The 19,409-nt window shown below is 35.5% G+C and overlaps 2 protein-coding genes and 1 pseudogene across 2 annotated transcripts; all 3 read left to right on the top strand.

Annotated features, from left to right (window-relative positions):
* Window positions 5,564–7,879, top strand: LOC104720473 (glutathione S-transferase T3-like). Its single transcript, XM_010438371.1, has 2 exons — window positions 5,564–5,719; window positions 6,944–7,879. Exons 1-2 carry the CDS (start codon window positions 5,564–5,566, stop codon window positions 7,877–7,879), a joined length of 1,092 nt encoding a protein of 363 aa, XP_010436673.1.
* LOC104720470 lies at window positions 8,803–9,513 on the top strand. The gene has a single exon (XM_010438370.1). The coding sequence runs from the start codon at window positions 8,803–8,805 to the stop codon at window positions 9,511–9,513; it is 711 nt and encodes a 236-aa protein (XP_010436672.1).
* The window catches only part of LOC104720469, a 17,137-nt pseudogene continuing 15,973 nt past the window's right edge, over window positions 18,246–19,409 (top strand).

Here is a 19,409-nt window from a genome sequence, read left to right as displayed (position 1 = left end):
TAATTTATACAAGTTTTATTGCATTTATTATTTTTACAAAAAACTTAACACGAAGTGCCATTGACAAATTTACATGCCCACTAACCACCTAAATCGGAATATTAACAAAGTAATTTGAAATATGGTAAGCTTCCTCCGTTACTAGGACCCTCCGGAACTTATTTTTCTCTTCCAAAAATGATTCAAGTCTAGTAATCATGGTTCTTTTCGATATTTTAAAAAAATCTTGGTTACAACCTCACCTTTATTTTTCGTTTTGATTCTACATTTCATCAATATAAAAATACTATAAATGTATTCACGATGCACTTGCTATTGTTTTATTTTTAATAAATAGGGATTGAAAGTAGATTTACGCTGTAATTGCGTTTATATATAATTTTTCTTATTAGATCAAAAATTTTTGTGTTATAATTTTAAATTGTATACAGAAAATAGAAAAATATTAATTTTAGCGAAAATTTTAATTTAATTAGGTAATTAAAAAAGTATATTAGGCAAATTTCTTTGTTATTAATAAACTAGGTTTTGAACCCACGCTACGCGTGGGTATATTTGATATATTTTGATGAAAACTATATATGATTGATGACGGTAGTAAAATATTACCTTATAAAAAATTTAAATTAGTATTAAGGAAAAAGTTAAATTTCAGATACACAATTTTTTGAAATATAAAAATCAGTTGTGTTATATAATCAAATCTGATAAAAAAAAAATCATGAATTTAACTCGACATCCAGGCGAGACGAATTAAACTGTTAACCTCACATATCCTAAACCATTTCCACCAGAAAAACAAAACAATTTAATCATCATGAATTTAACTCGTTTTCATATTTAATTGATCGTTACCACCTATGTTTTCGTGTTTTTTATTCAATGTTTTCTTATTCTTCATATTCTTTCTTGTCATTTCTATTGTCAAATTTTGTGGTAATCGTCATCATTACTTTTACCGTCTGGTTCTTCGCTATACCCTTTTTCTTCTTCATCCTCGTCAACTTCTTCACTTTCTTCCACTAAAAATCCTTTTTTTTAGACTACCACACAACTTGTTAATCCATCAAACTCCAAGAACAAAATCATTTATTTTCTCATAAAAATAAAAAATAAGAGAAAAAAAAAGTTAATGAAAAAAATATCAACTTATCTATAAAATCATACACAAAAATATGTTTTATAGCTCATAAGAAATAAAAAGCAAAAACGTAGATAAATAAGATAATTTCTGTTTTACGTAAATATTTATAATATTTTAAACTTTTAAAAGGTTTCGAAATATAAATTTTGAACATTTTAAAAAGTTTCAATATTTATAATATTTTTAACTTTTAAAATTTAAAAATTATAATATTTAAAAACTTTTTAAAAGCTAAGAACTTTTAAAATTATAATATTTAAAAGCTTTTTAAAAGCTAAGAACTTTTAAAAGTTTCAATATTTATAATATTTAAACTTTAAATTTTTTAAATATTATAATATATTTTTTTGAAACTTTTTGAAGTTTTAATTTGATCAAATAAAAAACTGGATCAAACCGAATATAAAACTTTTAAACTTAGACGCCTCATAAATCAAGTTTTCATGCTCATTCGTTGTTGGTAGCATATTAATCTTATTTATATTGGTTCTGAACCATTGTCTAAAAAAATTCTAGCTGATGTGGGATATTGTGCATAGTTCTTTTATTTCCATAAATTTAAAATTTTCTTTTTTCTAAAAAATTCTGTAAATTTAAAAAATGTTAATGAATGACATGTCAAATCCTGATAGGTTGTTTGAAATAATTTTTAATATAGAAAATTCTGAAAATTTTAAAAATGTTAATTAGTGAGGTGTCTAATCACTATTGGTGGTTTTAAAGCTTAGGTAGACGCCTTATAACATCATTACTGGAGCAATGTGGTCACGTTTCTTTAATAAAAATAAAAAATATTATTTTAATCATTTATATATATTTATTACCTTTTATTAATAATAACCATTTAAAAACTGACACATAAGAGAAACGTTGCTTCACTTAGCAACTTCAATACCGTTTCTCTCCCTTGTTTCTTTTTTTTTCATTATTATATATATTTTTTCAAAGAACCCTTTGAATTAACATCCCTACTTTTTATTGGTATAGATTATTAACTCTCTAAATTGATAAATTATCATAATTATGATATTATTATTTATAGAGCTTTATTGTATTGATCATGTTTTCAAAGAGCTTAGCATAAAGCGCCATCAACAACTCTACATGCCTTCTAGCCACGTAATTCGTAGTAATGACAAGATAGTTCGAAACTAGCTTGGTAAGCTTCATCCGTGATCCGTTACAACAATTTTTTTTTTTTCAAAGATGATTCAAGTCTCGTAATCATGGTTCTTTTATGTTCTTCTTTAAAAAAAAATCACTTTTATTTTTTGGTCTTAGATTCTTTTGATTTTACATATCAATGATTACAACAATAAAAAAAAATTGTGCTACAAATGTATTCACGATGCACTTGCTATTTTTTGGTTTAAAAGTCGACCTCTCAATTCCCGAAAACAAGGGTTTGCTACACTCCTAGGAGATCGGAATCAATAGGTTCCTTTTTCTGATCATAAATTGACAAAAGCTTCGCTTTCAAAGCGTTGGCCATCTTCTCTCTCTCTCTCTCTCTCTCTCTCTCTCTCTCTCTCTCTCATATATCCCATTGCATTAGGCTATTAGCCAATCAAATAATTTTCACGTCGAAAGGTTTTGGAATCAGTGGAAAACAAACAAGACCCACAACAACGCAATCATCCTCAGATCTGTTTTTATCATAAATTAAAAATCGAAGGACAAAAGCTTTTACTATTCTGAATAATTGGTTTTCACTATACAAGATCTATATCTCATCATCAGTTATTACCAGTATTCCTTTTAACTCATGACTAAGGAACAATCTCGGATTCAAGTACGATGTAAAAAAAAAAACATATGTAACTTATGCCTCATGTCTAGGCTAGCAAATTCTTTACCAAACTGATCATTTTACATTTCTATAATTTTCCTTTTATTTCGAAACCTTTTTTTAACAAAAATTCAGAACTGGGAGTAGTATTTATAAAAGAAGTTTGTATAACAAATTTGGGCATTGAGATGATGAATCGTATACATTGAAGTTAAAGGACATATCTATGAAAAAACTGATTAGGAAAACAAAGCACTTACGAGAAACGGAAACAGGATGTTGATTTGATGTGAAAAAGCAAAAAAAAAAAAAAAAGGAATCGACAGAGGAAGACACGTCCAACTCCAAGTTAAATTACTGACAATTCCTTCTCTTCAGGACATGCACATGTGCATGCCATACAATGTGTATGTTATGTTAATATGTAATGCATGTTTTTGTATTGTATTGTATTGTATGTATCTACAGTAAAACTGCCGTAAAAAATGTAAATATTAATATTATATATATACGTAGAGACAGCTTTATATATGACCACACAGATACATGAGGTATAGAAACATAATTTGGATGATGTGTAAGTACTGTCACATGTGAGTAAAATAACATAGAGATACAAACTTATACTAATTATATATGTAAATGAACGTACGCAAATATAATTATAAAATTAAGCCACGATGTATTCATGCCCATCCATATATACACAACAAATATAACGTATGAGGTGGAGTGGTTACAGTGACATCAGATATAACCTTTTCCAATGAAATGCANCACATGTGCATGCCCATACAATGTGTATGTTATGTAGTAATGCATGCTTTTGTATTTTATTGTATGTATCAATAATAAAACTGCCGTAAAAAAGAAGTACGTATGTATATACGTAGAGACAGCTTTATATATGACCACACATATACATGATGTATAGAAACATAATTTGGATGATGTGTACGTACTGTCACATGTGAGTAAAATAACATAGAGATCCAAAATTATACTAATTATATATATGTAAATGAACGTATGTGTACATATAGTTACAAAATTAAGCCACGATGTATACATGCCCATCCATATATTACACAACAAATATAACGTATACCATTTACAGTATGAGGTGGAGTGGTTAGAGTGACGTCAGATATAACCTTTTCCAATGAAATGCAAAAGGTCATGTACACCATTTGCAGAACTGGAAACTCACCAAAGCTTCGTTCCTCGTTTCATTTATAGACCTTTCTTTTTTTTCTTTCTTTTGTGATAATTTTCATATACATATTTATAGACCTTTTAAAGGATATCAATATTACAGACTTATCAACAACATAATAAGAATTTTGAGAAAAGAAAAACTAGGAGGAACGATCGAGGCGCTGCACGAATTCAGTAATGTTTGAGAACAAATTAATTCTTATATCCCAATAATAATAATAATAATAATATGTAGCAAAGGAACTAGGAGTAATATAATCGTTTATATAATTTTGTACTAAACATAGTCTAATTGCCATCCATATAACAGTGATGTTAATAATTAATTTCTTCTGTATGTACGTCAATGATTATGTGTATAACTATGTATCTAAAGAATTGTCGTATGTCTTGAATTCAGAAATAAAGTGGAAACTGTAATCATACCTTCATCAATTTATGATAAATTAACAACTTTGGAAGAATCTGAAGGAACAGTTGAATCAAATGGAGGAAACCCTGAATTGTCATGTTTTCCCACAGCTTTCTTGAGCTTTTTCTTTGTTTCCAAAATGCTAACTAGAGATTTTGTTTAGCTATATTGGTTAAAAGGAAATGAAAACAAAAAAAGTTCAAGAAAGCTGTGGAAAAATATGACCAGGATCTTCATCTTCACGAATTGAGCTTAAGAGGATTGTGGGGAGAGAGGGTGAGAGAGAGAGAGAGAGAGATTAGTTGAGCAAGTGGCATATATACAAACTTCAGAGGACCACTCTAATAATATATCATACAAAGTGAGTGATATGTGAACATGCTTAGTAGCGAGGGACTGAAAGAAAAGAGTAGACGTCTTTGTTTCTTTATGCTTTTTTTTCTTTTTGTTACACAATGCTTTAGTTATAGTAATAAAAAGTTCCATTTATTCCAATACCAATTTCGTTTTAATGTTTTTAGTGTAAAGTGTAAACAACTCCTACGCTAGTGTAAAAAAGTCAAAAAATGTAATTCGGGACAAACTGTCATTTACACATAGTCAAATTACTTACTGTTATATGAAACAAAAGTGTTGGCGCTAAGACCATCTCCACTCGCAATTACTCAGTGGATTGCCCATGGATTTGGGCCCCAAAAAAACAATTAAAAACCATTTATGGGTCCGGTTAGCCGAGAATCGCTGCTGTAGGAAGGATTGAGAGAATCCCTTTAGGAACGCTACGTGGCGACTGATGAATGGTGGGTGAGTAAATATAAAAGCGTTTTTCTTATTTTTTCCTCATTTTTTTCTTTTCTTCCCCCGACTTCTCTCTCTTTTCTCTCGAATGTAACGGTGGATGAAGATGCGATTTTTCTGTAATCGGAAAAATCAATGGATTGACGTCGAATCCATTGATTTTTCCGGCTTAAACTGGTTGGTTGTTGGTGACCCGGAGGGGATGGCTTCCAGATCGGTGGAACCGTTAGAATTGACGGTTGGGTTCTCACGAGAAACGACGGCGGGGTTCTTGTGGTGGGACAATGACGACAGAGGTTACTTCTGGTGGCCTACAGCGAATGGCGAGGTCCACTGGCTAACGATTCGGAGAGAGAAGGTTCGTGTTCTTATCTCCGATTTATTGCATGTTTTGTTGATTCATATCAGGTGGTCTTTAATTGGTATCAGATTAATTCAAATGATTGTTTGAATGGTGATTGTTTTATGTTGATTTGACTGATTAGGCGTAGAACATGAGATTATTTTGATGTTCAATTGATTTTGAGCTTTGTGTGGAGGGTTAACTGGTTTCGGTTATAATCGATTGATTGTCTGATTCATTGTTTATGAGATTAGATATGTTTGTCCTTTTTGTTATAGCTTGTAGAGTGAACCAGTTTGTTGTTCTTATTAGGAATAGAATGTATTTCGGTTTATGTTTTGTATAAGTTATTATGTGATTAATATTGACCCTTTTGTATTGTTTTGTGCGAGGTTAAATGGTGAAGAGTGGTATCCATGAAATGGATACAGCGGTTGGATTCTCTTAACCATCCAAGGTATGGTACTCTAGCTTTGATATGTTGTTGTTAGATTATGTTTGAGTTTGTGTGTTGGCAAGAGTTAGTTGCTTTATTGATGTTCTTGAAGTGTTATGTTTGTGCTATGTTTGTAATTGTGTTATAGATTGTGACCTACGTATTTATTGTTTTATTTGGTCAAGTGTTTAAATATTTTTTTAAACTCGTTTGGCTTTTAAATTTCCGAAACTATTGTTGTCTTATTTGCATCAAGTGTTTCAGATTCAGTTTGTGATTAAAATTTGCTCAAGGGTTATTGTCTTGTTGTATGGAGTGGTTAGAGTTTGCTTTTATGGTACATGTTTTGCCACATGTTATTGTTTTGTTTGCTCAAGTGTTTGAGTTTGCGGTTGTGATTAAAATTTGTTCAAGTGCAGTTGTTTTTTTGATCAAGTGTTGCGGTTGTGTTTAAAAAGTTTCAACAAAGCAAATGATGGTCTTTGAATATAGTTTTGACTTTAAACATCAGCTTTTTGAATACTTTTAGCCATTGAGATTTACTGAGAAAGTGTATCTCTTACAACATGTCTACTCAAAGAGATATACTGAAAAATATATCTCTTTGATACTAATCACTCAGTTTGCTTTACCACAATAAACCTTTAGGTTTAAAGCGCAACTAACCTTGACCTCATTATAAACCGTTATTGTTAAGCACTTCCAAAAACCATTAACTTTTTATCCTAGAAACCCTTCTCGTTTTACATCAGCTTTCATAAACACAAGCAATAGATCCAAGAAACCTTAATCGTTTTCCACAGCCATATTTTGTTGATCTTTTGAATTCTCAAAAAGACTCAAACGGTTCTGAGAATCCGATTCTTCCAAATACATTCTCTTCTCAGCCTGTCCACTTTACCTCTTCCTTCTCTTCTCAGCCACTTCACTTTAGCCAGTCCTTTTCTTCTCAGCCAGTTCACTTTAGCCCTGCATCTCAATCTGAAGAGTGTATCGAGGTTACAGTAGATGAGACTGAAGAAGACAGAGGCAGAGGAGTTAGGAAGCGGTGGAGTGCAGAGGAGGATCTGAATCTCATAAGCGCTTGGTTAAACACTAGCAAAGATCCTGTTGTCAGTAACGATCAGCGGCTAAATAGTTTCTCGAAGAGGATTGCAGATTATTACAAATCAAATGATGGTGCATCCGGTTCAAACGCAAGAGGTCCTTCGCAATGTAAGGCTAGGTGGAGCAAGATAAACCACCAAGTCAACAATTTTGGTGGGTGTTACACACAAGCGAGTTCAAGAAAGAAGAGTGGAGAATCAGAAGATGATGTCATTAGCATGGCGTATGAGCTTTACAAGAATGATCAGAAGAAGCCATTTTATCTAGGACATTGCTGGAGGGAACTCAAGAATGATCAGAAATGGATCACGGAGGAATGTAGCCATAAGCTGACTAAGCTTGCTCCAGAAGGAGCATACATACCCGGTTCGAGCAATGATGGAGCTGAAATGAGGCCTCTGGGGGTTAAAGCTTCCAAGGAAAAAGGGAGGAAACCGACAATGAGTAATGAAGTGGAGGATGGTTCAGTGGTTAAGCTACATAAGATCATATCAATGAAGGATCAAGAACAAGCGGCTAAAGAAAGGCACGACAAAATGAGATTGCTATATAGTTTGGTTAACAAGAGTGAACTAACCCCTGCTGAAGAACGCCTTAGAGACAAACTCCTTGATCAAATGTCCAACATTTAGGTTTCGGGTTACGTTTTATTGCTTATGTAACTTGTTGTGTTCGTGTTTAACTAACCGGTTTGTGTTTTACATTTGGTATGTAATAAATTTGTGGTTGTGTTTAACTCATATTGTCTTCTAATTGTGTTTCAGGTTCCAAGTCGTGATGATGTCAATCGAAAGGAAGAAGCTGTCTTGTTGACTATGATGTGTTGATGTTGGAGACCCGTGATGGGTGTTGTGTTTTAGTGTCACATTTGCTATCCGTAGGTCTGTAGGGTTATGTGTACTCGGCTTTTGCCTTTTCAAAGGGTTGTATGGTTTAGCCTTTTGTAAGATTGATATGACTTTTCCCCTTTATATGCATTGTATGGCTTTTGGCCTTTGTGTGCATTGTATGGCTTTTGGCCTTTGTGTGGATTGTATGGCCTTTGTCAAGGACACTCACGGTTTGTCCAACCCGTGAAAGGGTTTTATTTTTTTGTGTCTTTTGTTAAGTCTATATATTGAACAATTGTTTGAGTAACTTCATTTCATCCGCTTCTTCTCTTCCAATTCATATCATTCCTTTTCTTGTAACTTCAGTTCTTCTTGTTACACAATCTCCATAACTATCATTACTATCTCATTCATACTATAAGCCCATTTCTATCACAAAATAAACAAATTTCCCAAGACATAATACCCATACACAAAGCCAAATTATCAAGAAATGTCTAATTGGAGTTCTGATACAGAAGTTGATGAAATGGTAGATGATGAAGTCGATAATATAGTGGGTGAGATTCAATACAACTACACTCACCAAGACGTTCCATCAGCTCCAATATTTCGCAGAGTGCACATTAATAGAGACGGCGAAGAAGGCCACACTCGGCTATGGAATGATTATTTTAGTGAGGAATCCGACTTACAATCACGGAATGTTCCACCGTCGATTTAGAATGAACAAACCATTGTTCATATGTATTGTCAATACTATTGAGAATGGAGTCCCATACTTCAGACAAAGACGAGATGCTACTGGAAGGCTGGGTCTTTCTGCACTTCAAAAATGTACGGCAGCTATTCGTATGATGGAATACGGATGTTCGACAGATGCACTGGATGAATATCTACGATTCGCTGAAATAACCGCCCACAAATGCCTTGAAAAATTTGTGGAAGGAGTAATAAATATTTTTGGAGACGAGTATCTTAGAAGTTCAACAGCAGAAGACCTCCAACGATTACTTAATATTGGAGAACATCGCGGTTTCCCCGAAATGGTAGGGAGTATAGATTGTATGCACTGGGAGTGGAAGAATTGTCCCACTGCATGTAAAGGACAATATTCACGTGGATCTGGAAAACCGACAATCATACTAGTGGCTGTGGCATCGCAAGATTTATGGATTTGGCACTCATTTTTCGGTCCACCAGGTACGTTAAATGATATTAATGTGTTGGACCGCTCACCGGTGTTTGATGATATCCTAGAAGGCAAAGCTCCAAGAGTTACATACTTTGTCAATGGATGGCAATACAAAATAGCGTACTACCTCACTGACGGTATCTATCCCAATTGGGCGACTTTCATCCAATCGATTTACTTCCACAAGGCCAAAAAGCAAAACTTTTTGCTCAATGTCAAGAAGCATGCCGGAAAGATGTAGAGCGTGCATTTGGAGTCTTGCAAGCTAGGTTTGCAATTGTGAAGAATCCCGCACTTTTTTGGGATAAAAGAAAAATAGGCAAAATAATGAGAGCATGTATCATATTGCATAATATGATAGTGGAAGACGAACGACATGAGTACAATTTCTACGAACCATCAGAGTTCTATCACAATGAAGGAAGCGGAACTAATGATGGGCATTCGAAATGACGTTCATGATCCACAAATGCATGATCTTTTGAAAAACGACTTGATTGAGCATATCTGGCAAAAATTTGGTGCAAACAACAATAAATCTTTTCCGAATTTTGTAAAATATGTTTAATTTCCCAAATTTTGTAATATATGTTTATTATTCCGAATTTTGTAAAATTTTATTATTTACTATTTTAAATATTAAATTATTATTTAAATGCTTGAGTAACCTATGTGAGTTTCTCTAGTGGAGAGATGATTTTGTTTAAGTTTCTAAGTGAGTTACTTTAATTAGTTTAGTATAATTTATATAATTAATTAAGATTAAAGTAACCTAAGTGGATTACTTGAATGGAGATGGTCTAACGAGTTACTTACAGTATATTTTTTTGGTGTGAGATCTTTATGATTGTAACAACCCGTCCCGTGGACTCCACTAGCCTCACTGCTAGCTTGCCCCCATAGGCCCAAAGCTGACCTTGTAGGGCATCGATCCTAACCTCTCACCGTGGCAAATTAAACTAATCATCCAAATCCACATTAGGTTATTGGTGCGCCAGACATTCCTAGAACCATGGTCCTCACCTTTTATCAACCTTCTCACATGAGAAGTTGTAACCAATTGATCTGCAGGTCAATTGGTGGCAACTTGTCCTGTGGGAAGGTTGATAAAGGGTGAGGGCCAGGGTTCGAGGAACGCCTGGCGCACCAATACCCTACTTATGTAACAACCCGTCCCATGGACTCCACTAGCCCACCGCTAGCCGCCCCAACGGACCTCAAGCTGGCCCTGTAGGGCATCGATCCTAACCCCTCACCGTGGCAAATGGAACTACTCATCCAAATCCACAGTAGGTTATTGATGCGCCAGGCGTTCCTCGAACCCTGGTCCCCATCTTTTAACAACCTTCCCACATGACAAGCTGTCACCAATTGCCACGGTGAGGGGTTAGGATCGATGCCCTGCAGGGCCAGCTTTAGGCCAAGCTAGCAGTGAGTCTAGTAGGGTCCACAAGACAGGTTGTTACAATGATTTTGACCGTAAGCATGATTCTGAATTAAATATTAATATTTCAATTTATATTAAGAGTCATATGAATTAGAAATAAAAATAGAAAATTTCTAGAAATTAAAAACTATTTTACACAGAATAAAATATAAATAAATAATTCTTTGGCATAATATAAACACTAAATCATGCAAAGACATAGACATCATCCAAGAACTCAACTAAAATTAACAAACATTGTAATTAAATTTTGGATGTAGCTTGTGCAGTACTAAAGTCGTGATTAGTAAAATATTAGTTATGTTGTAGATTGTTTAAGAACATTTTTCATTATAAAGACAACAAAAAATTATGTGTAATATTATAAAAATTTTGTATGATAGAAAAGTGAGAAAAGTTTCAGTTTAGTTTAGTTTATTAATTATCTAAATAAAGGTAAAATAGAAATTCTTATGACTTAAAATTTATAATATATGCTAATATGTATACATTATTTATATTATCTGGTAAAAAATGTATTAGATATAAGCAAGAAAAAACATTAGAATGATGTACAATATGAAAATATATACATATTATATATATATATATATTTTACTTATAATATATATATATATATATAGGGGCGGATCTACTCACAACGTTAGTAGGACAGGTGCCCTATACATATTTTAGTACTTTAATAAATGTTAGTGGTTAATATAGTGTTTCTAGCTAATTTGGTTTAAGTTACCACATGGTATTCCCAAGGTCTTGAGTTCAATTCCTCCTTTTTGTCATGATTTAAAGATTTTTTTTTGTGAATTAACTGTCATTTATAGTTTGTGCCCCATATAAAAATATGTTCTGGATCCGCCACTGTATATATATATATATATTTGTATGTGTGAAAGAATTAATTTAGTTTAAGTGTAAATTGTAAAAGAATAGATAAATTTAGGGAATTTTGATTTAAAAGGATGTTTATTTTTAAATTTGTCCATCTATGCCTTTTGTTTTTTTTGGTAAATTGTTGATTATGCCTAAATTATCCTTTAAATAAATAAATTTGTTGTAAACTAGAGAAACTCGAAGGAGGTTTTCTCTTCTTATTCTTATTGATTAAATCGTTTATGAGGTTACATATATATAGTAAAGCAAAGGCTTAAACATAAACCGACTATGAATAGGAAATAGGCAATGGGCCTTCGGCCATGGGCCTTCGGCCATGGGCCTTAAACACTAGGACATGTATAGGCTGTGTATGGGCCGGTTATGGAAGTCAACTTCAAGTGTTTTACAACACTCCCCCTTGGATGACATAACCGTGCCGATGCTAAAGGATCAACGCAATACGCTTGGGGGTGCTGCCTCATTAAAACCTTACCAGGAAAACCCATTGGGACAAAACCATGGTGAAGGAAAAAGAGTACAGCATGCATTGCTCTCCCTGTTCTAAGCATCATTGTAAGTCCTTAAGCCTCCGCATTCCAATCTGGTGCGCGAGCTTCTTGAATGTTGATGTCGGTAATGACTTGGTGAAGAGATCAGCTGAATTGTCGCATGAAGGAACTTGTACCACTTGAAATTCTCCGGCCTTTTGTAGTTCATGTGTGAAGAAGAACTTTGGTAAAATATGCTTCGTCTGATCTCCCTTAATAATCCTTCCTTGAGCTGTGCGATGCAGGCCGTATTGTTCTCATATATAATAGTTGCTTCCTTGTCATCGGCCATTCCACAATCTGATCGGATGTGTTGAGTCATCGACCTCAACCACACACACTCTCGGCTGGCTTCATGCATAGCTAGGATTTCAGCATGATTAGATGATGTGGCCGCAATGGTCTGTTTCATCGAACGCCATGAAATTACTATACCACCGTGCGTAAACACGTAGCCGGTTTGAGACCTTGCACTATGTGGATCCGATAAATAACCTGCATCAGCAAAACCAACTAAACCTTCTTTGTTATAGTTAGTATAATATAAACCCAAATCTAACGTTCTTTGTAGGTAACGTAATATATGTTTAATACCGTCCCAATGCCTTCGGGTTGGACAAGAGCTAAATCTAGCTAGGAGGTTCACGGCAAAACATATGTCTGGTCTAGTGTGGCTAGCCAAGAACATTAACGCTCCTATAGCACTAAGGTATGGCACTTCAGGACCAAGAACTTCTTCATTGTTCTTCTTTGGACCGAATGGATCTTTATCCAAATCAAGGCTCCTCACAACCATTGGGCTAGTCAATGGGTGGGCTTGGTCCATATTAAATCTCTTGAGTACCTTTTCAGTATATGCCATTTGATGCACAAGGATTCCATCATTTATGTACTCAAGCTGCAATCCCAAACAGAACTTAGTTTTGCCTAGGTCTTTCATTTCGAATTTTTTCTTTAGATATTCGACTGTTTGGGCGATTTCCATAGAGGTTCCTAGGATATTCAAATCATCCACATATACTGATATTATTACATACCATTTGTTTGCAAACTTCTTTATAAAAATACATGGACTGATGGGATCATTCTTATAGCCCTCTTTGGCTAGGTACTCACTTAATCTATTGTACCACATACGCCCACTTTGTTTCAGTCTATAAAGGGATTTGTTTAGCCTTATGCAGTATTGTTCTCGAGAACCGCTCTTATCCTTGAGCTCTATGCCCTCTGGTAATCTCATATAAATCTCATTATCCAGTGGACCATATAGATATGTGGTTACAACATCCATTAACCGCAAATCGAGTTTTTCTCTTAAAGCCAGACTTAGTAAATATCTAAAAGTCGTTGCATCCATCACAGGGGAGTATGTCTCCTCATAATCTATTCCTGGTCTTTGAGAGAATCCTTGTGCTAGAAGCCATGCCTTATATCTCACGATTTCATTATTCTCATTTCTCTTTCTTACAAAGACCCACTTATGTCCTACTGGCTTTATATCGAATGGTGTCCTTAAGATCGGACCAAAAACATTCCTTTTCTTTAATGAACTTAATTCCACGTAAATGACTTCTTTCCATTTTAACCAATCTTTACTTTGAGTGCACTCTAATATAGACGTGGGTTCATGATCCTCATTTATTTCAAGTGCTACCTTGTAAGCAAATATTTCATCAATGTCGACATCTTCACGGTTCCATTGTATTCCAGACATGATATAATTGATTGAGATCTCATTATTATCAATACCTTCAGGGCCTTGAGGTTCAGCGTCCCAAACCTCATTCGGTGCCTTAAGATTTGCCGCGGCCATATCTATAATTTCCTTAACCTCAGTTTGATTTGCACCTTTCTTAGATTTCTGAGGGTTCTTATCTTTGGAACCTAATGGTCTACCTCGTTTTAAACGGGCCTTAGACTCTGTAGCAACTTGATTATTGTGTTCCTTATGAACATCAATACGTACTGGTGCATTACAAGCTGGTATGTACGATTTCGTTACTCTCTTTGGGTCAGCAAAGGAATCTGGCAATTGAATAGCTAGCTTTTGCAAATGTATAATCTTTTGGACCTCTGCCTCACATGCTAGAGTCTGAGGATCTTGCCAATTCAAGGATGTTTGATTCCATGATAATTCTTTGACCAGCTTGTTATTCTCTCCACCCAACATAAGAAATTCAGATTCAGCAAACTGACAATCCGCGTATCTGGCCTTAAATAAACCACCCGTAGTTGGCTTAAGATACTTAATAATGGTGGGAGAATCATATCCAACATATATTCCCATCCTCCTGTGAGGTCCCATCTAAGTTCTCTGTGGTGGAGCAATTGGTACATAAACGGCACATCCGAATGTTTTTAGATGGGATATGTAGGGCTCATGACCCGTTAATAATTGGGATGGCAAATACTTATGCTCACTAGATGGCCTGATGCGTATTAACTCAGCTGCATGTAATACTGCGTGTCCCCAAACCAACACATGAAGCTTCGACCTCATAAGTAATGGTCGAGCAATCAATTGAATACGTTTAATGAAAGATTCAGCTAATCCATTATGTGTGTGGACATGTGCCACAAGATGTTCCACACTCACCCCCATGGACATACAATATTCATTAAACGCTTGGGATGTAAATTCACCAGCATTGTCTAAACGTATAGTCTTAATTGGAAAATCTGGAAAATGGGCTCACAGTCGTATAATCTGGGCCAGCAATCTAGCAAACGCAAAGTTTCTAGTTGATAATAAGCAAACATGCGACCATCTGGTCGATGCATCAATTAGGACCATAAAATATCTAAACGTCCCACAAGGTGGGTGTATTGGTCCACAAATATCTCCTTGTATTCTTTCTAGAAAGTTTAAAGTCTCTTTAACGACTTTCACTGGTGACGGCCTTATAATAAGTTTCCCTTGTGCACATGCTGCACACGTGTGATGTTTAGGGATAACTTTTCTCTCTTTAAGAGTGTGCCCATTTGAATTCATTATTAGCTTACGCATCATATTAGAACCCGGATGGCCAAGCCAGTCATGCCATAAAGTAAATTGTTCATTGAACATCTTGTTCATTGCCAAATTAGCTTCTATCATATTAATATTAGCATGGTATAAACCAGTGGCTAGTGCGGGTATAGTTTCTAGGACATTCTTCTGTCTTTGGGTGATTTCAGTAATATATAGGAATTCTTTTTTTCCTTCAACCTTTGTTTCAACATGGAAACCATTCAAACGAATGTTCTTAAAACTCAATAAGTTTCTCTTAGAGCTGGGTGAATATAGGGCATCACTTATTTCAAGATGTGTGCCATTAGGTAATAAAACATGAGCTTGGCCGTAACCCTCAATTAAGCTCGCTATACCCGCAATAGTACTAATATTGGCATTTTTCATTATGAGATTAACAAAATATATCTTATCCTTCAAAATCGTGTGGCTTGATCCACTATCAACCACAAGTATATTCTTGTCCTCAGCCATTTCTAATATAGAAAAGAATTCATGTTTTAAACTTTAAAGTAATAAAACACGCAAATATTTATATTGAAGGAAATAAAATAATTTAATTTAAACCAAAATAATTATCCAAAATAATAATTCAATCGAATGCAAAGCATAAAATTAAAATTAAATCAAGACCACATTTGAGTTTTAATTATCCTCTCTTAAACAATGAGAGGTTTCATAATCCAATAGGTCATCCTTCTCATGGTCGAAATCACATTCACCATCGAGATGAACCATGTTAGCTTCTGGATCCTTTTTCAAACTCTCTTGATAGCGATCAACAAGGCGCTTAGGAGTTCTGCATGTTTTTACCCAATGGTTCTCCATACCACATCTATGGCAAGTGGACTTGGTCTTATGTTGCGGTTTAAATATTCCGCGGCCTCTACCCCTATCATGGCCGAAGCCGAATCGGTTTCCACGGCCTTGACCACCAAAATTGTGTCCTTGGTAACTCCCACGACCAGGACCACCACGTCCACCTCTCCCACGGCCACGGCCAAACTTGTCCCTATGGACATAGTTAGACTCTTTAGTCTCTTTCGGCTCTTTAGGCTCATTGGGATTTTTCTTTGCCATGTCAACCATATGGGCTTCCGGTAATGGAGCTATACCCGGGGGTCTCAAAGCGCTATTCATCATCAATAGCACATTGTTCTGCTCAGCTAGCATCAAACAAGAGATGAGGCTTGCAAATGTCTTAAACCCCTTTTCACGATACTGTTGTTGAAGCAGTATGTTATTAGCGTGAAAGGTAGAGAATGTCTTCTCTAGCAAGTCCTCCTCAGTAACCTCAGTACCACACAACTTCAAAATTGAGACTATCTTGAATAGCTCTGAATAGTACTCATCCACAGATTTAAAATCCTGGATCCTTAGATTTTTCCAATCGAATTGAGGCTTTGGTAGGAGCACCGTCTTTTGGTGTCCATATCTGTTTTTCAACGCTGTCCAAAGGTCAAGAGGATCTTCAATAGTGAGGTACTGGTTTTTGAGACTCTCAGCAAGATGATGGCGTATATGCATAATTGCCTTGTACTTGTTCTTTTCAGAACATTCATTATCATCCTCAATGCACTCGCAACGATCTTTTGATTTCAGATTGATCTTAGTGTCCAATGCCCATTGCAAGTAATTATCTCCAAAAACATTAAGGGCAGCATAGGAGAGATTGTTGACCTTTGCCATCTACAAAACAAAACATGCATTCGATCATTAGCATGCGGTATTTAAGACCGAACCATGCAACAAATTTAGGCCATGCGGTATTTGAGACCGAACCATGCCAATCACTTAGGGCCATGCAGTATTTGAGACCGAACCATGACATGCTTTTACACTACAATTTTCGTAGTTCAATATGCATGAAACAACAATCCTAGACAACAAATATAATCTAGCATGCAATGTTTTCCTTTTACTAAATTTTCCTTTTCCTTAAAATTTCCTTTTTCTAGATTAGGACAAAGTTTTAGGAAATATTTTTCTAGGATTTTATGATAATGTCTAGAATTAATTTAGGGGTTATCCTAATTTTGTGTTTTGGTTTTTCATGCAAAACACATAATAATTCCGATTTTAATTTGTATTTTAGGGTCAGATTTAATTATTGCATAATCGGTTTAATTTGCAAACAATTCTAAGCAATCCTACACCACAACAATCAGATTTTAGAGTTTTAGGGTTTTAGGGTTTTAGGAATTCAAAGCTTAGGGTTTTGTTTATTGATTGTTTACTTGTATATTTTAGGGTTCTATTAGATTTTAGAGATCAGGTTCGATTCATAGGTTCTAAGGGGGTTTAGATTATTGTTTACCTTCCACCGATTTGGGGTTGACTGGAATTGAACAGGGAGCTTAAGACCTCGGTTTTACTTTTAACTTGATCACGAACCTCGGCCTAGGTAAGAGGAAGAACCGATCACGAACACAGGTTGCTCACGACCACGAACAGATCTTCGAACAGGAACTCACCCCGGACAGGAACTGACCACGAACACGGACGGATCACGGACACGAACCGATCGCCAAGCAGTAGCCGACCACGAACACGGACGGAAGTTGATCGCCGAGCTTGGACGAACAAAGACTTTTTATGCGGCGGCGGTTTAGGGTTTTTCTCAGTTGGACTTTTAGAACAAGTTGTGCTGATAACGTGTTGTAAACTAGAGAAACTTGAAGGAGGTTTTCTCTTCTTATTCTTATTGATTAAATCATTTATGAGGTTACATATATATAGTAAAGCAAAGGCTTAAACATAAACCGACTATGAATAGGAAATAGGCAATGGGCGTTCGACCATGGGCCTTACACACTAGGACATGTATGGGCTGTGTATGGGCCGGTTATGGAAGTCCACTCCAAGTGTTTTACAACAAAATAAACCTTTTCAGCAATTTTAAAATGTAAAATGAATGAAAACAAGTTTGAGGTTAACAAGTGTTTGACCAAAAAAAAAAAAAAAGGTTAACAAGTAAGAAGCCCAACAACAAGGCCTCGTACATTGAGCTCTGATACAAACCATAACCACCTTCTGAGTCTGTGTCCCTGACGGAGAAGGTTTCAACGAGCAACGGCTTAGATCAATCTCAGACGATGGCGAGCAGAGTTTATGTTCATTACCATCACGCCGATGCCTGCAGCAAAGCTCGTTGGAACGCCAGGTTCAGATTCTTAGCAATTTATAGTTGAATGGTTTCCGATTTGGGGGCTTTTGGTTAAGGAAGATATTGATCCTGAACCTTACCAATTGAATTGTTGAAGAGAACACATTAGAGCTCATAACATCAAATGAATGAATGGATACTAACTTGCTTTATTTTGTTCGGCATAGAGACCTTTAGGTTTATGTATGATAGGCCTTGGCAACACGTTCTTGATTTCTATTCAAATGCAGTGAAAGGGAAACTTTCAGTCCTTGATTTGTTTCAGCCTAAGGTTAGTTTATATTTTATCACCAAGTTGTGTCAAGATGGCTTCTATCGTCCTCCTGATTGAAATAGTGTTCAAAATTCAGAAATATTTGGTCCATGATGATGGGATAACTGAAGAGATGCCTCTTGAAGCTGAATTGGAGACTTCTACTAGGAAAGACGGGTGGTCCGGGAGGTGGGAAAGTGATAACTCTCTAGTTTACATGTTTTGAGCATCCTTTTTTGTCCATATTTTGCATTGTTCATACCCTTAACCTAGCATTTCTAGGTCATTAATTGTAGGAATTCACTTTTAGGCCATTTAGGGTGTTGCATTTTTGTATTTGCATATTTTGGATGAAAACAGGTGCTTAAAAGCCTAGAATGGGGAAAAACAAAGACAAACCCGAGCATGTACCCGAAGGAGCCATCGAGCTGGAAGAACAAGTCCGAACCCCAACACGATCGAGGAGGATCCAAGAGCCAGAAGAACAACCCAAAGATCTATTCGAGGAGTAACCCGACTTCAATCTCGTGTACCCCATCGAGTGGACCATCGGGCAGGTCTGGGAAGCTAGGTCAAAGGGGTTTCCATATATAAACCCCTCCTCTCCTTCCTCGCAAACCAGCACGCCGCAGACCCTCAAACCAGAGAGCGAGAGCTTATGTGAGAGAACTGAGCGACTCAAACACTTTTCCCTTTTGTTTTGGATTTTATTTCATAAATTTTAATCATTTCTTTAGATTTCTTTCTTGTACTCTTATCCATCTACTTTATCGTTTAATATAATGCAATTTTGTTTCATATTTGTTGTTATGTTTCTTGCTATGATTTCCGAGTAGTGAA

This window comes from Camelina sativa, chromosome 10 (assembly GCF_000633955.1).
Source record: "Camelina sativa cultivar DH55 chromosome 10, Cs, whole genome shotgun sequence".
Lineage (NCBI taxonomy): Eukaryota > Viridiplantae > Streptophyta > Magnoliopsida > Brassicales > Brassicaceae > Camelina > Camelina sativa.
The sequence above is the reverse complement of the archived record's forward strand: the minus strand, read 5'-3'. Positions and strand labels throughout refer to the sequence as shown.

What these genes read in the sequence shown, in the direction of transcription:
- LOC104720473 (XM_010438371.1), top strand. Translation starts at nt 5,564, where the DNA reads ATGGCTTCCAGATCGGTGGAACCGTTAGAATTGACGGTTGGGTTCTCA. An exon ending in TAACGATTCGGAGAGAGAAG is followed by an intron (nt 5,720 to 6,943) that starts GTTCGTGTTCTT and finishes CGTTTTCCACAG; the next exon opens with CCATATTTTGTTGATCTTTT.
- LOC104720470 (XM_010438370.1), top strand. Translation starts at nt 8,803, where the DNA reads ATGAACAAACCATTGTTCATATGTATTGTCAATACTATTGAGAATGGA.